Source organism: Erythrolamprus reginae, chromosome 2, assembly GCF_031021105.1.
Source record: "Erythrolamprus reginae isolate rEryReg1 chromosome 2, rEryReg1.hap1, whole genome shotgun sequence".
Classification (NCBI taxonomy): domain Eukaryota; kingdom Metazoa; phylum Chordata; class Lepidosauria; order Squamata; family Dipsadidae; genus Erythrolamprus; species Erythrolamprus reginae.
The window spans coordinates 193,521,949-193,549,411 of record NC_091951.1 but is presented as its reverse complement, the minus strand read 5'-3'; the positions used below and the strand labels follow the sequence as shown (position 1 = coordinate 193,549,411).

The following is a 27,463-nucleotide window of genomic DNA, read 5'->3' as shown; positions in this document are numbered from 1 at the left end:
TTTTTGCAAAACTTGTGTGGGCAAAGGGTCTGGGAAGCCTGCAGAGAGTTCCTGGGGATTGGGGGAATGCAAAAATGCCCCTATTTTATGAAAAAATGTCACAAAACTGGTCCATTTTTCACAAAAATGGGGGCATTTTTGCTATCCCACAGCACCCAGGAGCTCCCTGCAGGCTTCCCAGATCCTTTGCCCACACTATTTTTGCAAAAATAAGGGGGGGTGAAAAATGGCCCATTTTTCGCAAAAATTGATGTGTTTTTGCCTTCTAATTATCCCATCTAGCATGACTGGAGGAGGAATTCTGGGAGTTGAGGTCCACAAGTCTTAAAGCTGTCAAGTTTGAAGTTTGTAAAAAGTGTACATATTTGTAAAAAGTATTCTGATACACTGGCATTTTATTAAATAATATATTACTACACCATTTGATTCAGAATACTTTTTTCCTCGTTTTCCACCTCTAAAAATCTAGGTGTGCCTTATACTCCAAAAATATGGTAAGTGTTCCAAGAGTCTTTTTTTTGTTGTTGTTAATAAAAGTTTCTAGCCCCTATGTTTTGAAGACAACATTTTAAAGCATACATCATGTCAGCCATGGAGCTGCTGAGGATTGAAGAAGTTCAACTGCATAGAAACATAGAAGTCTGACGGCAGAAAAAGACCTCATGGTCCATCTAGTCTGCCCTTATACTATTTCCTGTATTTTATCTTACAATGGATATATGTTTATCCCAGGCATGTTTAAATTCAGTTACTGTGGATTTATCTACCACATCTGCTGGAAGTTTGTTCCAAGGATCTACTACTCTTTCAGTAAAATAATATTTTCTCATGTTGCTTTTGATCTTTCCCCCAACTAACTTCAGATTGTGTCCCCTTGTTCTTGTGTTCACTTTCTTATTAAAAACACTTCCCTCCTGGACCTTATTTAACCCTTTAATATATTTAAATGTTTCGATCATGTCCCCCCTTTTCCTTCTGTCCTCCAGACTATACAGATTGAGTTCATTAAGTCTTTCCTGATACGTTTTATGCTTAAGACCTTCCACCATTCTTGTAGCCCGTCTTTGGACCCGTTCAATTTTGTCAATATCTTTTTGTAGGTGAGGTCTCCAGAACTGAACACAGTATTCCAAACTGCATTGCCCTTTATGCTTCTTCCCCACTTACTAGAACCAGAACTGTATTGACTTTGTGTTTTTCTCAGGAGAGAAAATATTCTAATAAAGTGCCCAGATTGGGTTTTATTAACATTTCCCCTCCCCTCCCCACAAAGAGCACAAAAGTCCCAGTGAATTGAAAAATGGTCCACTAAGCAAAACTATCATGCACAATAAGCTGATGTTAGGGAGAAAAGAGGTTTCTGTGTGTTTCCTTTCCTGTGAAAAATAAAGAGATTTTCTTTTGCCATATAACTCTTACTCTAACAGTACAAGGGTCTTCAAGAAAGAAAGAAAAATCGTGCTAACCCCAGTTAATTCTGGCAGGTTTCACCACTCTGCCTACCATCCCTGTCCTACTGTCCTCTTTTGTTACTTTTTAAAAACTTATGTTTATGCACACTACTACTATCATATACATGTTTGACAAACAAATAATAAATAAATAAATAAAAATAAAGCAGACCAGCATAAAACCTGGATAGGGCAGGAAGTAGCTCAAAGATGACTGCAGTACCCATGACAACAGAACAACAAACTCAATGAAAACTAAGGCTAGAGAAAACATTTAATAGAGAAGGAAATTTCGTGCCATAGGTGATAATGCAAAATGAGGGGGGCTGTTATATTATTATATGGTAAGGATTTGAGATTCTGGTGTGAAATCTTGGGGGGGGGTGTCGTTTTTCCCACTGAATTACATTACAATTAGTGTAGCCTTCGACCTGTAGTATCTGTACAGTACTGAGTCTCAACAGCCATATGGAAATGGTTTCTCACTGTGTTCTTTAGCATATGCTTTGTCTGCTGGTCATACCAGAAGTCTAATTTGAAGTTCGGTGACAGATCAGAAGGGGAAAAGAAAATTGCTCACCTTCCAATCCCTAACAGCAGGGTGATTCTGGGAAAGGCTAGGACTTCCAGGCTATTATAATCCAGACATGCAAAATTCCAAGACACCCAGATTTGCAGAAACAGGCAATTTCTTTCCAAGAGTTGTGGGGCCAATCCAAGCCCACCTCCCACTCCAGCCGTGTGCTGGAAAACCCACACCCAACCTTTGAAGAGCTGCCCTTTAATAAACAAAATATTAAAACTGTCCGAGAGAAGAATTCAAGTTATGCATTTTATTTTTCCATCAGCCTGGTAGGAGGAGGGAGGAAAAGGAGAGAGCAGTCATGGAGTTCACATGGTTGAAATGTGCATTACTAGGTAGAGGAAGGGAGGGAGGGAGGGGGGAGGGAGGGAGGAAGGAAGGAAGGAAGGAAGGAAGGAAGGAAGGAAGGAAGGAAGGAAGGAAGGAAGGAAGGAAGGAAGGAAGGGGGAAAAACCCTCTTCTAGCAAATCTGCTTCTGTACAGCCTAGAAAATGTGCAAGATATGTAGTATCTATATCTTTTGGGCACCAAGGACCAATTTGGTAAAAGGCAATTTTTCCATGGTTGGGAGAGAAGAGGAGTTTGCATCCTAGATCCCATCAATGCCCAGTTTAAAATAGGCTTTGCTTGTTCACCACTCACCTCCAGCTCCATAGCCCGGTTCCTAAGAGGCCATGGACCAATGCTCCTCTAGATCAGTGCTTCTCAACTTTGGCAACTGTAAGATGTATGGGCTTCAGTTCCCAGAATTCCCACGCTGACCAGGGAATCTTGGGAGTTAAAGCCCATATGTCTTAAAGTTGCCAAAGTTAATGAACTCAATCTGTATAGTCTGGAGGACAGAAGGAAAAGGGGGAACATGATCGAAACATTTAAATATATTAAAGGGTTAAATAAGGTCCAGGAGGAAAGTGAACACAAGAACAAGGGGACACAATCTGAAGTTAGTTGGGGGAAAGATCAAAAGCAACATGAGAAAATATTATTTTACTGAAAGAGTAGTAGATCCTTGCAACAAACTTCCAGCAGACATGGTAGATAAATCCAGAGTAACTGAATTTAAACATGCCTGGGATAAACATATATCCACCCTAAGATAAAATACAGAAAATAGTATAAGGGCAGACTAGATGGACCGTGAGGTCTTTTTCTGCCATCAGACTTCTATGTTTCTAAGTTGAGAAGCACTGATCTAGAGGAGCATTGGTCCATGGCCTCTTAGGAATCGGGCCATAGAGCTGGACAACAACCCTCTCCAGAAGGACAACAACCCTCTCCAGAAGTCCAGTTATCTGGGATTGTTAAGATGATATGGCCCCAAACATGCAGAAAGGACAAAGATCTCCACCTGCTGCTTAGGTGACTGCTTCAAGCAATGGCAAGAAGGGAGGGTTTTCCCTAAATCACTCCGGCCCTTATGTGAATTCTGGCCATAACTAGCTTCGGGTCAGACTAAACAGGACATGGCTTTAGTGTTCCGCTTAGAGTCAAAAAAGGGACTTTTTCCTTTCATACCGGTATCTGATTCTGGAACTCCTCCATTAACACATACCAAACTTCTTTTAGGATATTAAATTTCAGGTTATGTGACCTTGTGCAGCAACAAAGCCCCATCTTGGAGTGTTTCCATGAAGGGTTGGTGTGAGGAGAACTTCTTTCTAGGAACAAATTGCCAAGCTTTATCTGCCTATCACACTGCCACCTATGCATGTTCTCTCATGCTCATTCCCTACTCTCCGTCATACATACACACCATGCAGAGGTCCCATGTCTTTCTCAAAACAAAAAATCACAAGTGAACAGTGGACATGGAAACAGCGGAGATCTTGAAGTATACTGAGTGTAGGAATTTAGCACGCGAGTAAATTTACTCCAGGAGACCAAAAAGAAAGGAAGGAAGGAAGCAAGGAGGGAGGGGGGAGGGAGAGAGGGAGGGAGAGAGGGAGGGAGTGAGGAAGGGAGGAAGGAAATAATTCACCACCATTCAAACATACATTGGAAAGGGATGTGCTATAATTGCACAAAAAGAGCTGAAGCAGAGGAAGACATTAAAGAGTGGGAAATTTTGAAATCAGGGAAGGAAGTAGAGTGTAGCATTTGCCTTGTCCTTTGGGTTATATAATATACAGAAGTTAGCATGGAACACAATAAAGATACACGGAAAGGAAGAAGTGACATGCCCTTTGTTTCAGAACTGGGGGATAAGAATCACCTTGCTATGAATCTTAATCTAGGGTTTTTTTCCCCTGTGGTCAAGGCAGACACAGCAAACAAACAGATTCTATCTAGTTGAACTAAAAAAGGCATTGCCTGCTTCTCTGTGAAACCTGATAAATGAAATATATATACTGTATATCCCTAATGAACATGGTGATTTTGTCCAAGCTTATCTTATCTTAGCTAACTGCAGTGCTAGACATAAAAATGGTATGGCAAGCCTGTCTCCTCTAACCCTTAGCCCAAACCTGCACCTCCACCACTGCATATTGAGTTACAGGCAGACCCACAACTATGGAAAAAGAAAATTCCATCCAAAGAGCTTCTTGATGGAACTTTACTTTAAACTCTAGTTTATAAGGGGAAGTTTCCAGCAGACAAAGACAAGAACATGACGGCCAAGCAAGAAAGAGTCCAAGACAAACAGGTGAACCTCTAAGATAAGCAGATGCAGGCCCCGCATTTTGTGCTGGTCATATGAGACCAATTCTCAGCCAACAGCAGTTGAAGGAACTTAAACCTGGTAGCATATTCCGGATTTAAGCCAAGCAGGGTGGCCAAGAAAAATCTGTCCTTAATATACCCCAAGTCCAAGTCCAAGGTAGTCTGAACGAGACAGCAGACCCAATTCCAAGCCAAGAGATAATTTGTTCAATTGATGTGTTGTTGAACGGGTTTTGGTAGCGAAAATGCAAAGCTCTAGTTGCATAGATTTTAAATCAATTTTCTATAAGCATGGCCCTGATACTCTGAATCTCCATAATAGTATTAAGGATCAGGGTAAATCAAGCAAGGAGCAAACACTGATCGTTGGAACTTTTTCTACCCAGAAGTGTATGTATAAAGTAAGCAATGTTTGCTGCAGACCCAAGAGGAAAAACCTGAAATGCTTTTCATTTCAGCCACTGTGGTGTCTAGTAGTTAAGGCACCAGGCTAAAAAGTAGGAGACCATGAGTTCTAATCTTGCCTTATCTATGGAAGGCAGCTGGGTGACTTTGGACCAGTCACTTTCTCTCAGCCCAATCCATTTTTATAGGGTTGGCATTGCAAGGAAAATAGGAGGAGAAAAGTGTGTTGGATAAGTTTGCCGCCTTGAGTTATTTGTAAAAATAATAAAGGCCAGATATACATAAATAAATAAACCAAACAAACATAATGCAAAATGAATATAGCTACAGTATTGTTTTTCAGAGTTAGTTTAGTTGCATTTGCAACAATGACTGCAAGGTCACTTACAAAGTTACCTAGAAATGCATAGCATACATTGTATCATATTGTATGTAGAAATGCACAGAATATACATTTTCTAACAAGTAATCTTACACTACTACTAAGCAGATGAGCAAGTATAGCCAAAGTTCACTAGTCCACCATAGAAGAACCAGAGTTGCTATAAAAATATTGCTAGGGTTTTGGAAATGTGTTGTTTGCAAGCCAGTTGTTTCAAATGAAGAAGCCTTGGGGTTATGGGGCTACAAATTGTTCATGGGACTACATGGAATGATGCTTTCTGGCAACTTCCCTCCATATAAAAACTTCCCTGCAAGGAGAGCTGGCTCTTTGGATAGTTTTCCTTTATACAGGTAGGCATATATCTTCAACCAGAAAACAACCCTCAGTTAACCTATCTCACTCAGTATGAGCTACAGAAGCCTCAAATACAATGCAGGTCTCTATTTAGCACCATATTTTATTATTATGGATCTTATTGTACTCAACTTACCTGTGTGTGTGTGTGTGTGTGTGTGTGTGTGTGTGTGTGTGTGACTCATTCTCATAATTAAAAGGAAGGTAGTTCTGCATAATCATTACTTGTCTAGCATAAAATGTTTCAAACAAGGAGGGAGCATTTAGTTTCTAGCTGCTGTTATTAGAATTAGAACTCTAAAATGGAATGGACAATCATTTATTTATTAATCAAATTTGTAGAGCTACCCATTTTGTATGGTCTGAGGGCTACATTAGTTCAGTAATTTAGCCTTCATTAGCATCAGAGGATCTTGTCCTTTTATTATATTATTATTATACGTATAATTACCAGATAAATGGGACATTTTTGAGAGGGTGGAGTGTATTATTTTTAAAATAAAAGTGAAATAAAATAAAAAAAAATGAATTGCCAAAATAAAAATAAAACACCAATGGTACCAATGGTTATTTAGAACACGAAATAACCCAAAAGATGTCTAAATTCAATCCTACTAACTCAACCCTAATCTCAACTCTTAAATACTTTACTACTCTCACTTACTACTTCTCACCGCCTAATAAGAACGACAAGTCACTAACTTCAAGGTCTGCTATTGAAGCAGACAATCCCTACCCCACGTCCTCTTTAGATTTGTTAAGTTATATATGGTAAAGATAATAAATATGGTCAATGGAATATAAACTAAGATCGAAATATGAATAGAAATATTGTAACAATATATATATATACTAAGGAATACTGTATAACTGACCTCTGTAAATCTTTGTTAATTCACCTGAAACTTATTACACTTGTACTCTTCCTCCCCCTCCCCCTTTTTTTCAATTTTGTACTCCCTTCACCCCCTTCCCCTCTAATAAATTATATATTTTTTTAAAAAAATAACACACCTCCATAATTAACTATTTGCCAATCTCAGGGCCAAGATCTAAGAATATTTGGTGGCCCAGATGCAATCTAGTGGGTTATAGGCTGCCTATTTGCTTCCAGGCTGGCAGGAAGTTTGTTAAAAGCTTGAAATTTTCAATGGCACCACAAGTTCCAATGTCCCTGCACCTTCCTATATCTTCCACTATAATTCCTGGCAAAGCCGGAATTCTCTGAAATACCAGCTGAATGACTTGCTTCACTTTGCTGTAAAGAAAATCAACAAGTAGATGCCAGCTATAGAGGCACCAACTGGCCACACCATTAGCTGATTTCAGAAAGCTGATCAAGGCTGGAATTGGTTAGCACTTGAAAGAGAAACAATTAGAAGTCCTGGGACTATAAGCCAGACTTGGAAACCAAAAAGTAAATAAATAAATAAATCAGGAGGCCGCAATGACAAGCCACTTCTGTATTATTTGCCAAGAAAACTACACGGATATATGTCCAGGAAGTTACCAGGACTCAAAGGAAACTTGACCTTCAAACTTGGCAAAACGTGGTCTTTTTGAACACAGGATGTTGGGTTTTGACTTTCATTAAGCTCACTCTTCTATCTCCCGCTGGAAGAAAAGAAAATGGAACACTATGTGCTATTATGTAGTTTCTCTAGAGGCCACCTGTACTGTCCTGGGAAGCACTGGGCAGGCAGTTTCTGCACAGCAGCCTATTGACTGACCACTTCATTGCTTTCAGGCTAAGATTGAGATAACCCAGGTACCATAGGATATGTACAAGTGGTCCCTGACTTATGACCACAAAAAAGTCCCAAGTTTATGTTGTTAAGTGAGGCATTTGTTGTTAAATTAAATTTTGGGCCGATCTACGTTCTCCTTTGTCAAGAGTTGTTAAGTGAATCATTACAGTTGTTAATAACTTGTTTGTTAAATGAATCTGGCTTCCCCATTGACATTGCTTGTGAAACGGTCGCCAAAGCTGATCATATAGCCCCAGGACACTGCCATGGTCGTACGTGTGAAAAACGGTCATAAATCACTTTTTTCAGTGCTGTTATACTTTTGAACAGTCACTAAATGAACAGTTGCAAGTTGAGGACTAGCCGTATATACATATCCCTTGATGATTTCCATTTTATCTCTGATTTTTGTACCGATTCCCAAGTGGCTCCTTAATAGATAAGAAATACTTTCCAAAAGTATTTTAAAGAACACATTAATGTATCACTTCAAATGCCAGGCTATAAATCCACTGCGGTTTTACTTCCAATGTAACCAACTGTCTAACACTGCTCTTAAAGAACAAAGTGCATATTTTAATTGCCTGAATTGGCAGTCTCCCTAGCTTCTAGAAAGCATAAACATAGCTGTGAACATACAGTGTCCACTATTAGCCTAATACAAAAAGCTGGCTGCAAGACAGAGTCTATGTTAGTTGCTTCATACATATATTTTCTCTCTTGGACAATTGCAATATGATGAACCTGTAAACAGATCGATTTCGTTGGTATAAAGCCGATAAGTGATCCCCTGAATGACATGCAATATTTGGCAGACTCGGAATTATTGTGCTATCATTCAGTCCATAAAGCTACTGTTAAATTTCTAGAAATATAGGATCCAGGCACTTCAAAACTACTATATTTCTCACGCAAATTTCTCCCATGTTCAAGACATTCCTCCAAAATCTTATTGCTGTTAGTGACAGTTTAGATAATACCATAAGGAAGTGGCTGGTACATCACTGGAACAGTTTTAGTGCTGATAGATTCTCCCAGTGCCTGGTTTGATATCTTTTAGGCACTTTATGAAAGCCCCTTTCCATCATCTCCATCTGTATCTCCTTCCTTCCTTCCTTCCTCTTCTCCGCCTTCTTCTTCCTATTCTTCACTTTCCTGCCCTTCCTTCTTCTAACAAATTGGTTCACTAGGGCAGTGTTTCCCAACCTTGGCAACTTAAAGGTATCTGGACTTCAACTCCCAGAATTCCGCAGCCAGCATTCGCTGGCTGGGGAATTCTGGGAGTTGAAGTCCAAATATCTTCAAGTTGCCAAGGTTGGGAAACACTAAACTAGGGTGCTTGAATATTTAAAATTACTGTGGTTTTCCAGATTTAATGCGATGTAGCCTTTACAATCTCTCCCTCTAGGACAAGTGGTGGGGAGAGAAGAGCATAAACTAGAATCGCCAGAGAGCATTAAAGCACAGCATATATGAAATATAGTTAACAGCCAGACAGCACAGGAAAAGAGCTGGTACAGGCAAACAACTTAGAGTCTTGGTTGAGGGGAAGAGCTCCACAGAAGCCTATTTTGGCTCAAAGCTTGAACTCCAATCACTCTTTCAAATCTTGCGGAACAACAGGCTCCCCAGAAAAAAGGCCGGAATGTCTCCTTGGCAATTCTTCAAGCCCAGTTTTACAGATGTTGTCTACTGCAAAACACCAGATGACAGTCCGGTTTGTAGGCAAAAGTGCTGCAGTACTTTCACCCCAGTGTGAAGATGGGTCCCTCTCGGGTTACAGCCCGAGAAGCTACTGGAAGAGCCTAAGGCTTTTTAGAGTCAGAGAACATACCTGGGTCATTGCTGACCCAGAGTACTCCCATGGAAGAGATACAATGACTCATCATCTGAATCTACCCCTCTGTGCTGGGAGTTTCCAAGTGTCAAAACATTTGCACGCAATACAGCTGGGAAGGGGAATGACTCACCGAGAGAGAGAGATCTTTTTGGTGCCATAACATTTTGACCGGAATATGGACTCTGCCTCTTCTCCTTCCTCCATTCCACTTTCCGATGCCAAAAAAATAATAACACTAATTTCAAATAGACCACTTCGTTAACTTCACTGGAAGGCTAATCTTGGTATGGTCACCACTAACTGAATTGCTTATTGTCTTCTCACATAGTCAGCCAGATGGGAGTAGATGGAGAACAGAAGGAGTAGAGAGGAAAAAATGAAAGACAGCAGAACCAAGGGTGAGATCCAGCAGGTTCTGACAGGTTCTAGAGCAGCGTTTTTCCCAAGCTTGGCAACTTGAAGATATCTGGACTTCAACTCCCAGAATTCCACAGCCAGCATTTGCTGGCTGGGGAATTCTGGGAGTTGAAGTCCAGATATCTTCAAGTTGCCAAGCTTGGGAAACGCTGCTCTAGAAACTGGAACCTGAAATTTTGAGTAATTCAGCGAACCGGAAGGATGGGAATTTGCAGTATCCTTCCCCTGCCACACCCAGCAAGCCACACAATGCCCAGCAAGCCAAGTCCACAGAACCAATGGAGGGAGGGGATTGGATTTCCCCACTGAGCAGAACCTTTTACAAACACAATCTGAAAATCAGCAACCAGTTAGATCCCACAGAGTGGGCCTTCTCCGGGTCCCGTCAACTAAACAATGTTGTTTGGCAGGACCCAGGGGAAGAGCCTTCTCTGTGGTGGCCCCGGCCCTTTGGAACCAACTCCCCCCAGAGATTAGAATTGCCCCCACCCTCCTTGCATTTCGTAAGCTTCTTAAAACCCACCTCTGCCGTCAGGCATGGGGGAACTGAGATATTCTTTCCCCCTAGGCCTTACAATTTACGCATGGGATGTTTGTATGTATGTTTGGTTTTATAATAAGGTTTTTTTTAGTTGTTTAGTATTGGATTGTTACATGCTGTTTTTTATCACTGTTGTTAGCCGCCACGAGACTGCAGAGAGGGGCGGCATACAAATCCAATTAATAATAATAATAATAATAATAATAATAATAATAATAATAATAATAATAATAATAATAATCTGTGTACCAGAATGTTCTCTTGCATGAGGTGTGCTGCAAGTCAGCTTTGCTGGAAACGTGAGATACAGATTTGATGAACAAAAAAATATATATAAACTGTCTTCATTTTTTTTTAAAACAGAGTAAGGAACATATAAAATAGAACCACAAGGAGCTTGCTTTGAAGTTGTTAAGAGGATCTTACACGTACGCAGTCCAAAGTACATAGCTCAAATGTAGTGTGAAGTATCCAGACCAGGATGCTGCGATGTCCTTCTGCTGGTTAAAAAGCAGAGATTTCACACAGACTCAACAGAAATACCAGAGGTGATCTGCAAACCTTCAGGCTCTCCCATTTTGAGTACCGGAACCTTTGAAAATTTCACTTCTCTAGCACTCTGGACAAGCTATAGTTACCATGTTCCTGCTGAAGTCTGATTTCTTTCAATCAGGCCCATCCACTACATGTGTTTTAAAATGTTTCCTTGTTCTGAATTCCTGGTCTTCTGGGAGAATTGCAGTGACATTTAAAATTATGCATTACTTTAAAAAAAAAAACTTGCACAATCTTTATTTATTTATTAGATTTGTATGCCGCCCCTCTCCGAAGACTCGGGGCGGCTAACAACAATAAAAAAGACAATGTAAACAAATCTAATATTAAAAAAATAATCTAAAAAACACCCCAATTTAAGAGACCAATCATACAAACAAGCATACCATGTATAAATTCTATAAGCGTAGGGGAAAGGGAAAATTTCAATTCCCCCATGCCTGACGACAGAGGTGGGTTTTAAGGAGCTTGCGAAAAGCAAGGAGGATGGGGGCAGCTCTGATATCTGGGGGGAGCTAGTTCCAGAGGGTCGGGGCCGCCACAGAGAAAGCTCTTCTCCTGGGTCCCGCCAAATGACATTGTTTAGTCGACGGGACCCGAAGAAGGCCAACTCTCTAGTAGTAGCACTCTACTCTAAAAAAAACCTCTGGTAGTCCAATGAGACATAAATGGAGCATACGTAAACATTTTAGCCATAACACACCAAAATATTTACAAAGAAATCTCACTGTCGCATAAGCAAAACATACAAGTTACAAGAACTGCCTTATGCAAAGCAGTTGAGGACAAATATATGAGACGTGTGGTCTTTCTTTTCCTCTGGTTATTTTCTGCATTTTCTCATATACAAGTTGCAAAAAGGGAGGAAAATTACTGAAACCCACTCCAGTACTGTACAGCCTATTACTTTTCTCCACTGGATGTGTTATGCTGAGAATTGGAAAGGCTAAAAGTATCTGTGGATGCAAACCTTTGTTGAATTCTATCCCAACACATTCATGATCAAGCCTCCTATTCCAGCAATGTCTGAATAAGTTTCTACAACCCTGAAACATGGGCGAGGATTTCAAACCACTTACCCATTTGTGCAAAATGAGACCCACAATTTTTTATGGCTCTATCTCTGTAGAAATATAGGATTCCACTCAGGACACCAACTCCATCTTGGAATGCCATCACATCTGTTAGCCTCCAAATGTGTTACACTAGCTTCCTTAATTCTTCAGATAGCTCAATCTATAACCTTCATAGTTGAGTTTATGAGAATTGAAACCTAATAGAATTGGAAACCGCAGGTTGGAGAAATCTGATTTATAAGCTAAAAGTGAACTCATTCTTCTCATGAACATCTTTATTTGCCCAAATCAACAACACTTATTCATAATATAGATACCTATCATTTTTGAAGAAATGTTTACAAAATACCCCCCCTCACCTTCCCCCCAAAACCTAGGAGGGAAAATATAGCAAACCAGGAAGGACAATGATGTATCTAGAAAAAGCAGCATGACTGGCTGCCAGCCCAAATTCAAGCATTCTACATTACAACACTTTATTACAGGACCACTTTGTTTAACTTAGTAAAGAACTGACAACTTTCTATAAACTGGAAACTGGTTATTAAACAGATATCCAATTCCAGAGGATGTTAGAGTCTGCTTATGATATTGCAGAGTTATTCATAGGTATTACATTATACAGATTGCAGTGCCTTTCTCCATAATCTTTAAACACATCATTCTTGAATTGAAATACTTTAAATGTTTTGACATTTACTGTACCTGTATCCTCTGCTGCTTTTAGTGCTATGGTATATTAATTTTAAAAAAATTGTAAATGATATTTTAACAGCTCGCTTATGGTATTCATTGCTATTAAATACCTTAATTTGGGAGGAGTAGATTATAAGAATTTGCAAGGATTATAATTTTATTTCTTATTTTGTAGAGACCAATCTCTTTGCCAATTCTTTACATATGGGGCCAAACTGTTCAGATTATATGAAACCATCTATTTGGGTGGGTGGGTGGGTGGATATAAAGAAACAATGTGCTTTTTGAAAATCCTTCTTAAAACTGAGTTTTATACTACTTTTCAAAATTATATATTTCATGTGAAATACTGTTCTTTTAAAAAAAGCAAAATGATAGGCAGGGCGAGCCTTCTAACCATAACTTGAATAAACTCGGGAAACCATGGACATCAATTCTTTGCCCTCCACTCTGAAAACAAAGCAAAACATTTAAGACTAAGAGATTTTCTGAAAGAACATAAACACACACAAAAAGCACAGAATCTTGCAAATGTATAAATATCCAAAAGAACTGGCCTCCTAAAGTGTACACAACATAGCAAATTATCTTCAACTTGTATTTTGTGTTGCTATCCCATTTGTTACTAAGGGGAAATACTGGACAAAGTATTGAATGCAAAATTATGGAAGATTTTCCAGTTTGCAATTACACACAAACTAAGACAGCTCATATACAGTATTCATTCCCCCTCTCCCCACAAACACCCCCCCCCCTGCACGCTGCCCCCTGCGCACAAACACAACATTTAGAAGCCTTGGGAAGGCGAAAAGGCCTTTCGCAAGGTTGGAAATCAGCTAGCCAGTGCGACATCAACTTTAAAAAAAAGAACATGTATTTTATGCGGCTCATGTACCCTGTTTACTCTTCTGAAAGAGTACTGTGACCTGACAATGTCACAATAAAGTCTAAAGGGATTTGTGTACTTTTAATGCAGATGACTAAAAGATTTGCTGACACATATCAAGCCCCTTATGGCTCTTGTAAAAAGGTTAATATAAAAAACAATATTCTAGTGTTTAATATTTCGTCTGCCCTGCCACCAATCCTTCTCAATTTTCAAATTGTTTTCTTTGAGCTATAACTTTGTAAGACAAGAATTTTTACATGTAAAATCAGCTTCTATCACTGGCTGCTTTCTTAAGCAAAGATTGCTTAAGAGTTTTAGTAGCCATGCTATACAGTCACATTTTAGTGTTTGATACTAGCTTTATGACCACCAGTTTTTCCATTAAACCAAGAATCCTAGTTTCTGTATCAGAAAATAACACCTATAAGAGCAGGGGTCCCCAAACCTGACACCTTAGTGGACTTCAACCCCCAGAATTCTCCAGCCAGCATAGCTATAGAATTCTGGGAGTTAAAGTCCACAAGTCTTAAAGTTGCCAAGTTTGAGGACCTCTGTATAAGAGCCTCCAAGAACTCAGTAGAAGCATAACTATGCTGGCTGGAGAATTCTAGGAGCTGAAGTCCACAAATCTTAAAGTTGCCAAGTTTGAAGACCTCTGTATAAGAGCCTCCAAGAACTCAATAGTTAGGAACAATTAGCAATGCCACAACAGTATCTACATTTAGAGATGAGAAGGCATCCTTATTTCTTTAACTTCAACCCTCCCAACTATGAATTACAATTCCATTAGAAGATAGATAGACAGACAGATAGAGATAGAGATAGAGATAGAGAGAGAGAGAGAGAGAGAGAGAGTGAGAGAGAGAGAGAGAGAGAGAACGTATTGCTGGATGTGAGCATTTAACACATTCCCACTGCCTCATGCACATTGTTAGGTTTTATAGCTATATAAACATGTCCTTGGAATCTGTGGATAATACCAAATGGAATCTCAGATGATGCTGGATAGGAACTCTTAGTCATTTTTTCCAGTGCTCAGGACCCAAGTCATTTGCAATTTCCGTCCCTTTCTCGAGACTTGTAAAACCCAGAACTCTTTGCAGAGCAGTTAAAATAAATCATCTTTAGCAAATGCATGTGTAATTGTATTACGGTGCCTCCGTGAGGGTCATTACCATTTCATAAAGGCTCTGGTTTTATATTAGGAGGAATTCAGCAGCAAGGTACACTGAAAGGCTAAAGGAATAAAACCAATGTGCATAGAGATCTGGGCTCCCAATGAGCCTCAAATGAAGAAGAAATGTAATATATATATATTATATATATATATATATATATATATATATACACATCCCTGATGAAAACAAAACAGCAAGTAAGATAATGTTATGATTTACTAAATGAGTTGAATATCTAAAAAAAAACCCACCCCAAACTGTTTTTTTTCCTTTTTCGATAAAAACTGTTACTGAATCTAAAGAAAATTTACATAGTTTCGGAAGAATATAGATACTGATCCTGTACACGGCTTTATTTTAATACAGTATATAGGTTTCTTTTTTGTTTGTTTGTTTCTTGTTTTTTGTGTTTTTTATTTTTCTTATTGGATGTAATGTTTTATGTATTCTATGTACCTTGTATTATATTTGTAAATAATTTTTTTCAAAAAATAAAAATCAAATGAAGAATAACATGCCAGAGAGCCTTTGCAACATTTGCCCAAAGAAAATCTGACCAGGGTAGGATTATGTCATCATGTCTATCCCACAGTCTCCAAAGAAGGGAAAAGCCCACTTTCTTCAGTTCCCCGCTGGGATTTCAGAATTTTCACACAAACTGCCAAACATCAATTTGAGACCACAAGAGACAGGACAAAATGTTTTTAAATGGGAGTGAGAAAATCTCAAGAGCAGCCGGATAGAGAGAAGCAGCTGGCAGCCCGTGGACATAGTCAGAGCCCCAAGGGGAATGCTGGGTGACCTCCCATCTGCTAACCCGCTCTCTGCTTCTGGGTGGAACTCTGCAACAGAGAAGAGAAGAGCAGGCCCAGGCACAAATCGTTCCCTTTTTGACTTCGGCAAGCTGTTAGCGCAAGGCAAGATCCCCGTCTGAAAAAAGGGGCCCAGATTTGTCGTTGGAACTCATCTTCCGTTAGCACCTACGCGTCCTGCTCTCACAATGCAGACAACCACCCTTTCTTTGGCTTGCCAATGCTGCGCTTCAGAGTATGAGCCTAAATTGTCATCTTGGATGGCAGCCAACGCATTGGCAGCCAAGCTACTGTACTTCTTTCTGATATCGCAAGGAAGCTGGTCCATCAACAGCGCTGAGCTGCAGAGAATGTAATATGCAACGGTAACCACGGGCCTCATAGAACTGCATACTGAAAACCAGGAACGTGGCTCTGGGTGTTTCTCTGTACACATTCCACAATACTCTAAAACCATGCATGAGAAGTCCTGCTGATCCTTCTTTTGCTAGTCTGGGCATGACAAGAGCCAATAAAAGTCACATAGATGGCCAACTCCCTGACGTTATGCCTTTTTCCCTGGAGCATAAAAATCCCCTCGCCGCCACCACCACCACCCTCAGGTTTTGTGTGATTTCATCTTCTTGTGACTAATGAGCAAGGACTACAACAACATGCTTCAATCTCTTCACCCTTAAGAATGGGGGGTTTTTCCCCCTATTCAAAGCCCCAGTCACTTTGAACAGAAACCTGACATGCTGCTCAGATCAGCTAAGAGAGGGGGGAGAGGGAGAGTGGGTGAAATGGAAGAGAAAGAAACAAAGTGATTGGGAGTCAGCTTTTGTGGTTTCACCTTGTGATAGGGAATTCGGCTTGCAGCAAAAGCTTGCTGGACTCCGAAGTGGTACTAGCTGTGCTGTTTTGCCACCCTATGCCTTTCTCTACTACACTGTACAGAATTGCAAGCCTCTCAGTGTCGTTTGGCTGAGATGGGCAGCTATAGGAATGGAAGAATGAATGAACAAACAAATGAAAGTATAGAACTTAAGTTTAGGAAGAGCTGCCAGCTTTGATCTGCAAGCATATGGGAGTGGCATACATTCTGGAGGTGGAAAACAAATCCATCCTTTTTTCTTACTTGCTATCAGACTCGTTTTCCTCTATAGTGAGGAGAACAGAGTTTCCACCCTTAATTATGCAGCATCCTCCATTGCCTCCAAGATACCTAGTACTGTATACACAAAGCAGGCCTTGAGCAGAGAAACTTGATGCCAAATCACACAATAGACCTCTAAGTTAAACTTAAGTAAGCTTCAGAACACAACACCTTCCCTCCGATATTTTCTGGCTTTCCCCAGGAACAAAATCCCCCATCACCAAGAATACACTCTGGCGGCTTGCTGGCCTTTGTAGAAAGTTATTTGATGGGGGTTAGAGTTAAGGATTTGTTCTTATTTATAAACTTATAGACTTTAAAGTAGGCATTGTAAAGCTACCACTCTATTTCAAGGCAATCCATTTTCATTTCTGAAGGTAAACATGCTAACAAAAAATATTTTCCTTTTCTAAAGACCAAGGATCATATAGATGATAACATATTGAAGGATGCAAACTCACATGCTCACAAACACAAATCATCACAACTCCAGTGGATCTCTACTCAAGGACCACAGAAAAGCCCCCACCCTTGGTTTCTGGTGCTCTGCTTCCTTCCCCAAAGATGCTCACTTACTGTGCCACAGACTTTCACATCATGCAGTCGTCCCCATTCATCCTCATAACTGTCCACCATCATAATGCTGTCATCTTCCTCTTCACTGCCCAGTTCTGCATTGAGATGGAGCCGGACTTCTTCACCCAGTGAATGCATCCCTACGGCTGGGAAGAGACCTTCTGGAGAGAGTGGCATTATTGTTGAGCCCACCTGTTAAGAGGAGGCAACAGTTACATAGATTAGATCAGTTTAATCTAGCTGGCTAATCGTATCAAAAAGCCATTCTACAGACTGTACAGAATGAAGTGGCAGAATTAGCTGGCAGAGATCTTGGGTTGTACCATTCTGGATTGCAACTAGAGGGGGAGAAACATAATTTGAATTCTTTCACTCAATTAAAAAAAAAAGCTACTGTTTCCCCCACCCCTGATATAGCAAGTTTTTTATATCTAAGTATACTGTCCTATTGAGTGTGAAATTATTTTAAAATGCAAACTGACTCATTCTTTGCTGGCCCTAACATGTACAATCCATAGTTTTGATACATCCAGATTCTCTTTAACTTTGTTAGAACAGTTTCAAAAATGACAGGCAGAAGACCTCTGGATCAAATTAAATCTTAGTCATGAATTTAAGTGGATTGCTTTGGGGAAGTCACTCAATTTATTGGGGTGGAGGTGGGAACATGTTCATCTCTCCTCTATGTTCATTTATGCTCCCAACATTTTCACTTGGAGCATAAGACAAGGTACATAATATTCCCAGGCAGCTGTCCCATCAAAACACCAAACCAAACCCACATATCCTTTGGTTTAGCAACACTGCTGCAGTAGGTACCTTCAGCTCAACAGCAATAGTACTTATATTCCGCTTCACAGTGCTTTACAGCCCTCTCTAAGCGGTTTACAGAGTCAGCATGTTGCCCTCAACAATCTGAGTCCTCATTTTACTGACCTCGGAAGGCTGGAAGGCTGAGTCAGAACTTACCCTTTTTCCATTTTTGGTGAAGAATATCTGTGCTGTCTGGACTTCAAAGGACACTGGCTCAATCCCACAGCCTATCCGATCCCCAGAACTGCATTTTGTCCCAAACTGACGTCCCTTGGCTCGACCATTGTAAAGTCTGGATAAGGTAAATTTCAAGTAAAATCTCTGTAAATCTCACAGAGAACTTTAAACGATTCTTGGAGAACAACTAATCAACTGTATGCTAGTGTGGTATGATGCTCAATAACGATAGTAAAGTTAGATCTGCTTTGTAATCCTGGAGAAGATGCCTCTAGTTTGACAGATCCACAAATCTATTCCAACTTGTGAAAAACAAGATGAAATCGATGCACAAATCTATTTCATCTTGTTTTTCACAAGTTGGAACACTACCATCTATTTCAGTTTCTCACACATTCACACACGATAAAACAGAATATATATGAACACACACACACACACACACACACACCTGTGATATGTTCTTCATAAGTATTCAGCATTTAACAATTACTCAATAACGTGAATTAATTAAAAAACTTTTTACTAATATATAAAATATCATCCCCATTCTCTGCTAAATGCAGACAGGTGTTATGTATTCACTCTAAAACCATGGATCTTATAGGGATTCACATTTTTATTCCATGTTTAGATAATCTAGCCAGTGGTAATCAAAGTTGTACGCCAACATTTAACTGACTGTGGCTTCAATTGAAGTACTGCCTGACTTATTCCTTACACCTGCCTAAGTAACATAGGATGAGTGTTATGCTCTGGTCTGCCAAGCTTGTTAACTTACTTGCCATCATCAGCATGATAGGCAACTGAATGAGGTAGCCATCCAGGCTGATGGTCCAAACTGTAATACTGAGGCACCAGTCCTACTGCAATGGTCCCACGCACACCACTGTCCACAATTGATACCTAGAGCAAATTGAGACAACAGATACATCAGAATATTTCACCTATGCGATTTTTTACAAAGATGATGACTATGTCTTTACAAAATATGAAAAGGAGCCAAGGGCTAAATATATCAATTTTACCAATTGCTTGAATGAAAGCCAAGGACAAATAATATAATGTAGGACATCCATCTCATTTGTCCCACCTAGGCAGGAAAGTAACATTTATAAAAATGAACTGTAAGCCAAAAGGTTCCCAGGACAACCTTTCCTGATGTGAACTCTGTAGCTGCTTTAAACAAGGCATTCATCACTCAACCTCCCCATTAAAGGTACCCTTTGTTCTTTAATCCTTACTAGAAACCTTGTGCAAATGGGCTTTGCACAGTGTTTCTAGAACGGATTCCAGACAGCAAGCATATAAATTAATTGAAAAATAATTGGATGCATTTTTTTAAAAAAAACTTTGAACTCCAGAGATAATTTTAGACCACCTCTGTGAACTCCTGTTGAATGGCATGCTGGTTACAATAAGCAAAAAGCCAAATAGAAGGCATCAAGTTGTGGAATGTATGTATAAAGGCAAATAAAATATATTTTGGTTAGCTTTTTTCCACATTATTTAGAAGCACCTTCCCTGCACCTCTTTGCTCATAAGGATCTACAAAGCAGGCTTCTAAATACAGGGATAGATCCGAACACAATATAATGCTCCTATTTTCATGACAGTAGCCAACTGCTTTGTTACATAAGATGTTCAGTATTCATGCACAATGCCTTATTATACAAGGAAATTATTGAATAAGGAAGTTATTTCCTTCCAACTTTCTTGGTCAGCAAAAATATCTTTCTGATTCTTCTATGAAACCTTTTCCCTGATGATTTCCAACTACACTGGGCTACTCATAGCATTCCCAATTGTCACACTAAGTTGGAAATTCCAGGAGCGTATTCTTGACACACCTGGGGGTGATGGTGGTCTCAAAGCCTATTTTCAATATTGATTTATAGCTAGGGAAAGCTGGGGAAAAGCTTCCTGAAACAGTAGCAGTTTACACTAAAAGTCTTTGTCCAAGAGAAGATTCATAAATGGTTGAGCTTTACAGCTCACTGGTCCAAGTTTGAACAGCTATTTTGGGTCAGGAGCTATTGAGTGACAAGTCACAGGATGTATCCCCAAATGTTAACAGAAGGGGGAGAGCATTTTCAATTATATTCTGTTAGATTTATTTTAGCTAAATGAATTAAATATAGTTCAAAGATTTTCTCCTTTATATTTAATGTTTCTCCATCTCATTAAAAAATTTAGCCACAATCAGGTATCTTATTCTACGGTCAAATATCTCTTGTTGGAAAATCTTTTAAAATTAATCAACGTTTAGCAAAACTTTGCAGTTGTACAACTAGTATCACATTGTTTTAAGCTTGCGCTCTCAAGTAATAAAAAGAGAAGGAAGGACAGTATGTCAGAGAGGGACTCTAATAAGAGTAATGCTGAAAGTGAGGCCAATTTTACCTCAAAATAATTGTTGTCTTTGGTCAGTGGGCGAGGAGCAACGTAACAACCAACTTCTCCAGAGTTCCCATGGTAACTGCAGAAAAGATACAAAGTCAGGTTCTCCAGTACCCAAGGCAAAATGTGTGACATTACCAAAAAAAAAAACAAAAGAAAAAACCCAGGATGGATATCTGATGCCAAAGAAGATGCAAACACTAGGCTATAGATAATCTTCAGGGCTCAACATTCTGCCCACCCCTAAAAATATTTATATATAACTGGCCAGAAGCCTCTTCAAGAGAAAACAAATAACATCCTAGCCTAGGGATGCTTAGTTTCCCTCAATATTTGGTTTCCGAGGTTTCTGTGCTTAATAGCAACAAGAGGAATTAATCACTTGCAAAGTCATTTCAGACAGATAATGGGAACCAGAGTTTGCCAATTCTTGAAAAAAAATAAAAAGATTTGCAGTTTTCTAGATAACAGTTTGGGATCAAAAGTATATTGGGATTCTTAGTCCCTCTTTGAGGGAGATGAGCAGTTCAGAAATGTGAAAAATAAACAAAATAAATATATCTTGTGTCACACTCATTTGCCAATGCATGTACTAAGACTCCCAGTAGAATTTAATTGTCCAAAGAATGGCAGAAACAGCACCATTAAACATTCCACCATCCTTGCAAAAGATGGGATAAAATACACATCTCACCCCAATTAATGTTGCTGTTGTAACATGACTGGAAACAAGATCTCACAAAAACTAACTAAGGAGGCTGTGAAGGTTGCTACCTCAGATTTAAAACTACAGAATTCACATTGCTCAAACACATACATACACAATGTGTATGTATGTACTGTATATACAGAATGCAAAAGTCCAGCAAAGAAATGCAAAATTAAAACATGGAATATTTAATTATAATTTGAAATAGTTATCTTCCGGGTCCCATCAGCCAAACAATGTTGACTGGCAGGCCTGCAGGGAAGGGCCTTCTCTGTGGTGGCTCCGGCTCTATGGAACCAACTGCCTCCAGAGATTTGTATCCTCCCCACTTTACCGGCCTTCTGCAAAGCTGTAAAGCAGGCTTGGGGCCACTGATTGAACAAAACCCGGCCATGAATGATAGTGAGAGAATGTATGTTTTAGTAGGGTTTTTAATTAATGTTTTTCTGTTGCTTTTATTAATTTTTTTTACTTGTTGGAAGTCACCCAGAGTTCTTCGGGAGTTGGGTGGCATATAAGTACAACTAATAAATAAATAAATTAGGGGGGGGGACCCATTATAAGCATTAATTTATCAGTCTTTAGTGTTGTGATTAGCTCTGGCCCAGCTCCTGCCCCAAGGACTGTGGATGTGGGGGAGACATCCACATGCCGCAGGCCTGTTTTGCTCCCGATGGAATCTGCTGATGAAGGCTCCTCTGACCAAGAAAACATGAGTGACAGGGAGGAGGGGAGTGTAGCAGACAGCTCAGAAGGAGATCAATTATCTAGCTCCTCCTTGGATTCGGAACAAGAGTTAATGATACAACCACGCATGCGGAGAGCGATGCATAGGCAGCAACAACTGAGATTATTATCAAAGAAAATGAGGCCACCTGTGGTTGGGTGGGGCTGTGGTAATTAGTGAGGCTGCTATAAATAGCAACCTGTGGGTTTGGCCATTGTGGAGGATTATCTGATCATTGTTTCGTGCCTGCCTTGCTGACTTCGACCTTTGTGTACTGATTTTTCCCCGCTTTGAAACTAAACCAGAGCAAAGTGTGTTTCACTTTGTGAAAAAGGAAGGGCTGTGAATTGCCTCACAGCTGCAAGCTAAGTATCTCAGAACTGATAAGAGACTTGTACAAATTGCCAGTTTGTTTGGAGACGAGTGCTCTTTGCTATACAAAAAGACTGCTTAGTTTATTTGGATTTTCGGTATAAAGAACATTGTTTTGAATTTTCAAACGCGTGTGTGTGTCTGAAATTTGTATCTGTGAATTTTCGGGAAGATTCTACCAGAGACCTCGACAGAACACTTTAGGTTAGTTTATTAGGGTCACATTATGGAAGGGGATCAGCTGCTCCAACTAGTCTCTACAGTTGTCTTTAAGCAGCATTTTAGGAAGTTGGCTTTGTGCTTAAGGCATGACTAATAGTGATGGGCTCCCACATTTCTAGCCCAAGGCCTGAATCACTACATCAAACTAGCTCTCATTAGAGTCACTAGAGTTAAAGGTGCTTTGGGGATTAGCAAATCTATTAAAGAAATACGAAATAATATGCATTTTCAAAGGCAAATCCACATTATGGTCGGGAGACTGAAATATTCTGAATTCCTTGTTTTAGGTAATACTATTCTAGTGGTTAAAATAATGTAACTGTAACACATTCTTTGTCTTTAATTGCTCATATCTATTCAATGGGTTTGTTCTTCCAGAGTCATTTTTTTTAAAACCTGTAAACATTAAACCTTCTTTTCAGAAAAAGTAGAAATCCTAAATGTTCTTGAGTAGTAGACAGTATGTACTCTCCCTAAGCTGAGCACTCTTTGTGCTTTGTTTAAATATTTGATAGAAATCCCCCATTCAAGTTTCTTTCAACATTCAAACATGACAAATTACCTTAACGTGTCTCCATCGACAAGGATGTGCTTGAACCTCTCTTGGTAACGAATGGCTCGCACCTCTCGAATCTCCCGGATCCTCCTCCTCCAGTTTAAAAATCTGTAGTGCAGGTTTAAATCATCCATTATAGCTGTAAAGATCTACCTATGGGAAATGAGTACATTTAAACATCTGAAGAAATGGCACAACATATTCCCGAACCCAACGATTCTAGCCAGGATGTTGTAAAACATGGGTTTATTTTGGCCATATGCAATATTCCTAAACCTTATAGAAATAGGCAAGCTAGGCCACTCAGGTGCTTTAGGCCAGCATCCCCCAACCTGTCGGGCATCAGGGACTGGATCCATGGAGGCAGGGTTTTTTCCACAGCCCAGAGGGAGCATGGTTTCACATTTTGCCTGCATCCTGCGGAGGGAGTTTTCCTTGTTTGTGTGGCCTGGTTTCTGGTATGCTGTGGACCGGTGTTGATCCATGGACCAGGGGTTGGTGATCCCTGCTTTAAGCTTCAACACTGAGAAGCTCTGGTCACTCACAATGGAGGTTATGGCTATTTAAAATAGCTGGGAATCACAAGGATTTCAATCTAATGTTATTGTGTAGTATCAAGCTTGTGTATAATCAAAAACAAATTCAATACCCATTGACCCATGAGGATTCTCAGTTAAGATATAAATTAATACATTTTAATTCCACTCTCCCAATTCAGCCTCCAATACTCATGAAATTACTGACAATATCATTTTGATTGATTTGAACTGCAGAAAAAATAACTGCTACCAACCTGCCTTCCATTGAAGACCATTATGATGCACGAGTCAAAAAGAAGGCTGTGAAAATATCTACAGACCCCTCACATCCTGGAGACAAACTGCTTCAACTCCTACCCTCAAAACGACACTATAGGGCACTGTACACCAGAACAATTAGACATAATAACAGTTTTTCCCAAACACCATCACCCTGCTAAACAAATAATTCCCTGAACACTGTCAAACTATTTCCTAAGTCTACACTACTATTAATCTTCTCATCGTTCCCATCACTGTAATGTTGTGGCTTGTATCCTTACAACTTATATTGACTGGTTCCTAATATGATTTGATTGCTTATTTGTACCCAGACTATCATTAAGTGTTGTACCTTATGATTCTTGACAAACGTATTTTTTTTCTTTTATGTGCACTGAAAGCATATGTACCAAGACAAATTCCTTGTGGATCCAATCACATTTGGCCAATAAAATTCTATTCTATTCTATTAATATCAAGTTCTGTAATGTTAAGCTGCTTTACAAAACAGGTATAACCTTGCACATTTTCTATGTATTTTTAATTATAAAACCAGTTTTGGGATACATTACTCCTCCATATCTTGCCATTTGTATAATTTGCTTTTGTTTGCCATCAAGATTGGCTCCATTTCAGCATTTCATTTTAATTTCTTAGTGAAATGAGGAGATATGTTATTATACACTCTCAGACCAATAGAACAATTCTTAAAATGCGCAACCAAGATAGAATCCCCTGGGAAATTCGGAGAGGGGCGCCATACAAATCTAATAAATAATAATAATAATTAAAAAGAAATAAACCAATGCCATTCAGTGATTTCCATGGCAAACTATGAATTCTATTTAGATTTTCCTGGTCCACATTAGCAAGACAAAACATTGTCTCAGAGCATCTTAGAGCTTGACCAATCCAGAGTCAGCTTTTTCCCTATCCCTGCCTCCATGCTTCTACCACCTATGTTTGAAATGTTATCTGCCACATTTTGTTTGGATCGTATATGCAGCTGTCAAGAGCTATCTACTCCCAGCTATACCACTACTTAGACCTGGGCATGAAAGCTCTTGAAAGTTAGGAACTGAAAAATGTGGGGCTGGCGGAAAAGAGCTGCAATAAGCAAAGTAATAAGATGAAGACATTCACCTGACAGGTGCATACCAGACATCCAGAAACTTTTCCAGATTTTAAGGGACATTTTTTTTTCTTTTAAAATGTGGCAAGTCTAAGAGTGGCACAACTCTTTTCAACATCAAATGGCAGAAAATTGCACTTCCAGTTTTCAGCAAGCAGCTGAAACATGGCAGCTTGTTAGGATGGCTCAACAAAAGTGGACAGGAGCCATATGTGGCCTTCTTCCACCCTAGAAGCAGAAATCTATTTCCTCTTACAGAAGTAAATTGTCCATCTAATTCAATATTGTTGACAGCTAACTAATGGCTGGCAATTTCCTACAAGAATTATTCCAATCTTATCTGGACTAAACTTATTCTACATACAGTACAAAGTGTACCAACACCGTCCAATTATACTTTCCTTTCCTGCCCAGATTGATTTTTTTCCTAGGATCACCAAATTCTTCTCTATTGGCTTGGCTAGCTGTGAGGTTAGGAGCTGCCACAGAGCACATCTGGAAGCCATCTAAAACCACTCTGTAAAAATCCAGCTGACCACTAGATGGAAGCAACAAGTTAGAATTGCTGCCTCTTTGCTGCCACTTAGTGGTCCTCCAGATCTTTGCAGCCAACATCTGGTAGCTCTATTTTTGAAGCATAATTTATTGTCCATGAGTTATTAGCAGTAGCCAAGATTCTCTCCCTATGGAACAATAAAATGAAGTTAAAATGACAAGGAAGAAACTTTTAATTAGCATTGCTTAATACCTTAGCAGAATTGGACTAATTTGTGAATAAATAGGAGGATCTGGACCCTGGAAAGAGGATGTGCCTGTCTAGATAATGGGACATTAAATGCTTGTAAAGGAGTTTAGCTTTCATTCCACATTCCCCTTAATTGTACCATATCTGCTTCCTAAGTCAGGATCGGGGCAGAATAAATAATGTGCAAGCAGCAAAGAACATATGGGAAAGCACCTTCTCACAATCCTGTGATACAAGAGCATTATAATAGCTAGTACAGTAATAGGGAAATGGGGGGGAATCCCTTTTTGTTGGGGGGGGGGGGGTTTGACCGCAAAGCTCACCGAATAATCCTTAGGGTGGTCTGTATTTCTTCACCAAATTAACCTCCTGTTAGGAAAACTAAAATTCCACCTGACATTCCCTGGGGGGAAGGAAGGAAAGGGGGGAAGAGAGAAGAAATGAAATTAATTCAACACATCCTGTATCCTTTGAGTCTTTGGAGAGGGGCGGCACACAAATCTAATAAATAAATATCCTATTTTTTCAATGGGGGGGGGAGTATACCCTCCAGCACCAAGGTTGAAGTATAAGATATATAAGATAGCCAGGACAACAGCGTCTCTGAGAACATGCAGAAGGTCTGCTCCGCTCAGGAAATGCAGCCCGGGGTTTCCAGGGCGGAAAAAGACCCATGTTCAGCCCAACTCATCCACCCCTGCACCATTTTATTTTGGCTTCTTAGAAAAGAGCCAGCCCACTCCGCTCCACCCCACGCCGGCCATGGCTTCCTCAAGCCGTCGGGCGTTCAAATCCAGAGGAACCCCTGACCCTCACCCTTCACAGCCAGCCTCTTCACGCCCTCGCCGACAGGGCTGCTCCACGCCCCTGCGACAGACGCCTCCCCAGGGTCTCCCCGCTGGCCGGCACCGTCGCTCCGATGCCCAAGGCGGCCCTTACCCCGAGAGGCCCTGGCTCTCCCTCCATCAGCCCCGCCCTCCGCAGAATAGGCTCTCCCGCCGCTGGGAACTCCCAAAGCCCGCTTCCCGGCGAGCCTGACTGCCAACCCCGGGCACATCCGGGCTCCTTCCCAGCTTTCCCCGCCTTTTTCCCCCCTTCGTCCCGCCCTATTTCTCTCCCCCCCCCGCTCCCCCCCCGCCACGCTTGCTCCTCCAACCTTCAAAGCTTGAGGACGCCGCCGGAAGCCAATGAGAAGGGCCGAAGTGGCGCGCGCTACGTCTCTCTCCCCCTCCCCGCACCACTCCTCCGGAACTCGCGAGGGAAGTTGGTGAATGGGGAAGCTGTGCGAAAGGTATGAATGGAGAAAGGGTGACGCCGTTCTTATAGGGGCGTGGCTGGGCGGTGGGGGGGGGTGTCTCGGACGGCCGAGCTCGCCTGTGTGACGTAAGAGAAGGGCGGTGGGGAGGGGAGCGGCGGCCGGACGGTTGCCCAATGACAACAGGGCAGAGTGGGGGGTGGGAGTCGGTCCTGGATTATTGGGTTACTGCAGCTCCCATTGGCTGGGGGTG

General features: G+C 40.4%; 1 protein-coding gene across 7 annotated transcripts in view; it reads right to left on the bottom strand.

Annotated features, from left to right (window-relative positions):
• SPRYD3 (SPRY domain containing 3) overlaps nt 1-27,250 on the bottom strand; it is a 66,782-nt gene extending 39,532 nt beyond the window's left edge. The window contains exons 1-7 of one of the 7 annotated variants that reach the window (XM_070740978.1): nt 27,112-27,250; nt 26,279-26,358; nt 23,285-23,431; nt 20,696-20,771; nt 19,074-19,198; nt 18,272-18,407; nt 17,303-17,494 (exon numbers count right to left, since the gene is read on the bottom strand). In XM_070740978.1, coding sequence (XP_070597079.1) covers nt 17,303-17,494; nt 18,272-18,407; nt 19,074-19,198; nt 20,696-20,771; nt 23,285-23,412 — 657 coding nt within the window. In that variant the 5' untranslated portion in view covers nt 23,413-23,431; nt 26,279-26,358; nt 27,112-27,250. Of the gene's footprint in view, nt 1-17,302; nt 17,495-18,271; nt 18,408-19,073; nt 19,199-20,695; nt 20,772-23,284; nt 23,432-26,278; nt 26,359-26,771; nt 27,092-27,111 lie in introns of those variants that run through there. The other 6 variants (XM_070740979.1, XM_070740981.1, XM_070740977.1 and 3 more) reach the window with 6 other exon arrangements.
• Nucleotides 27,251-27,463: the final 213 nt, after the last annotated feature.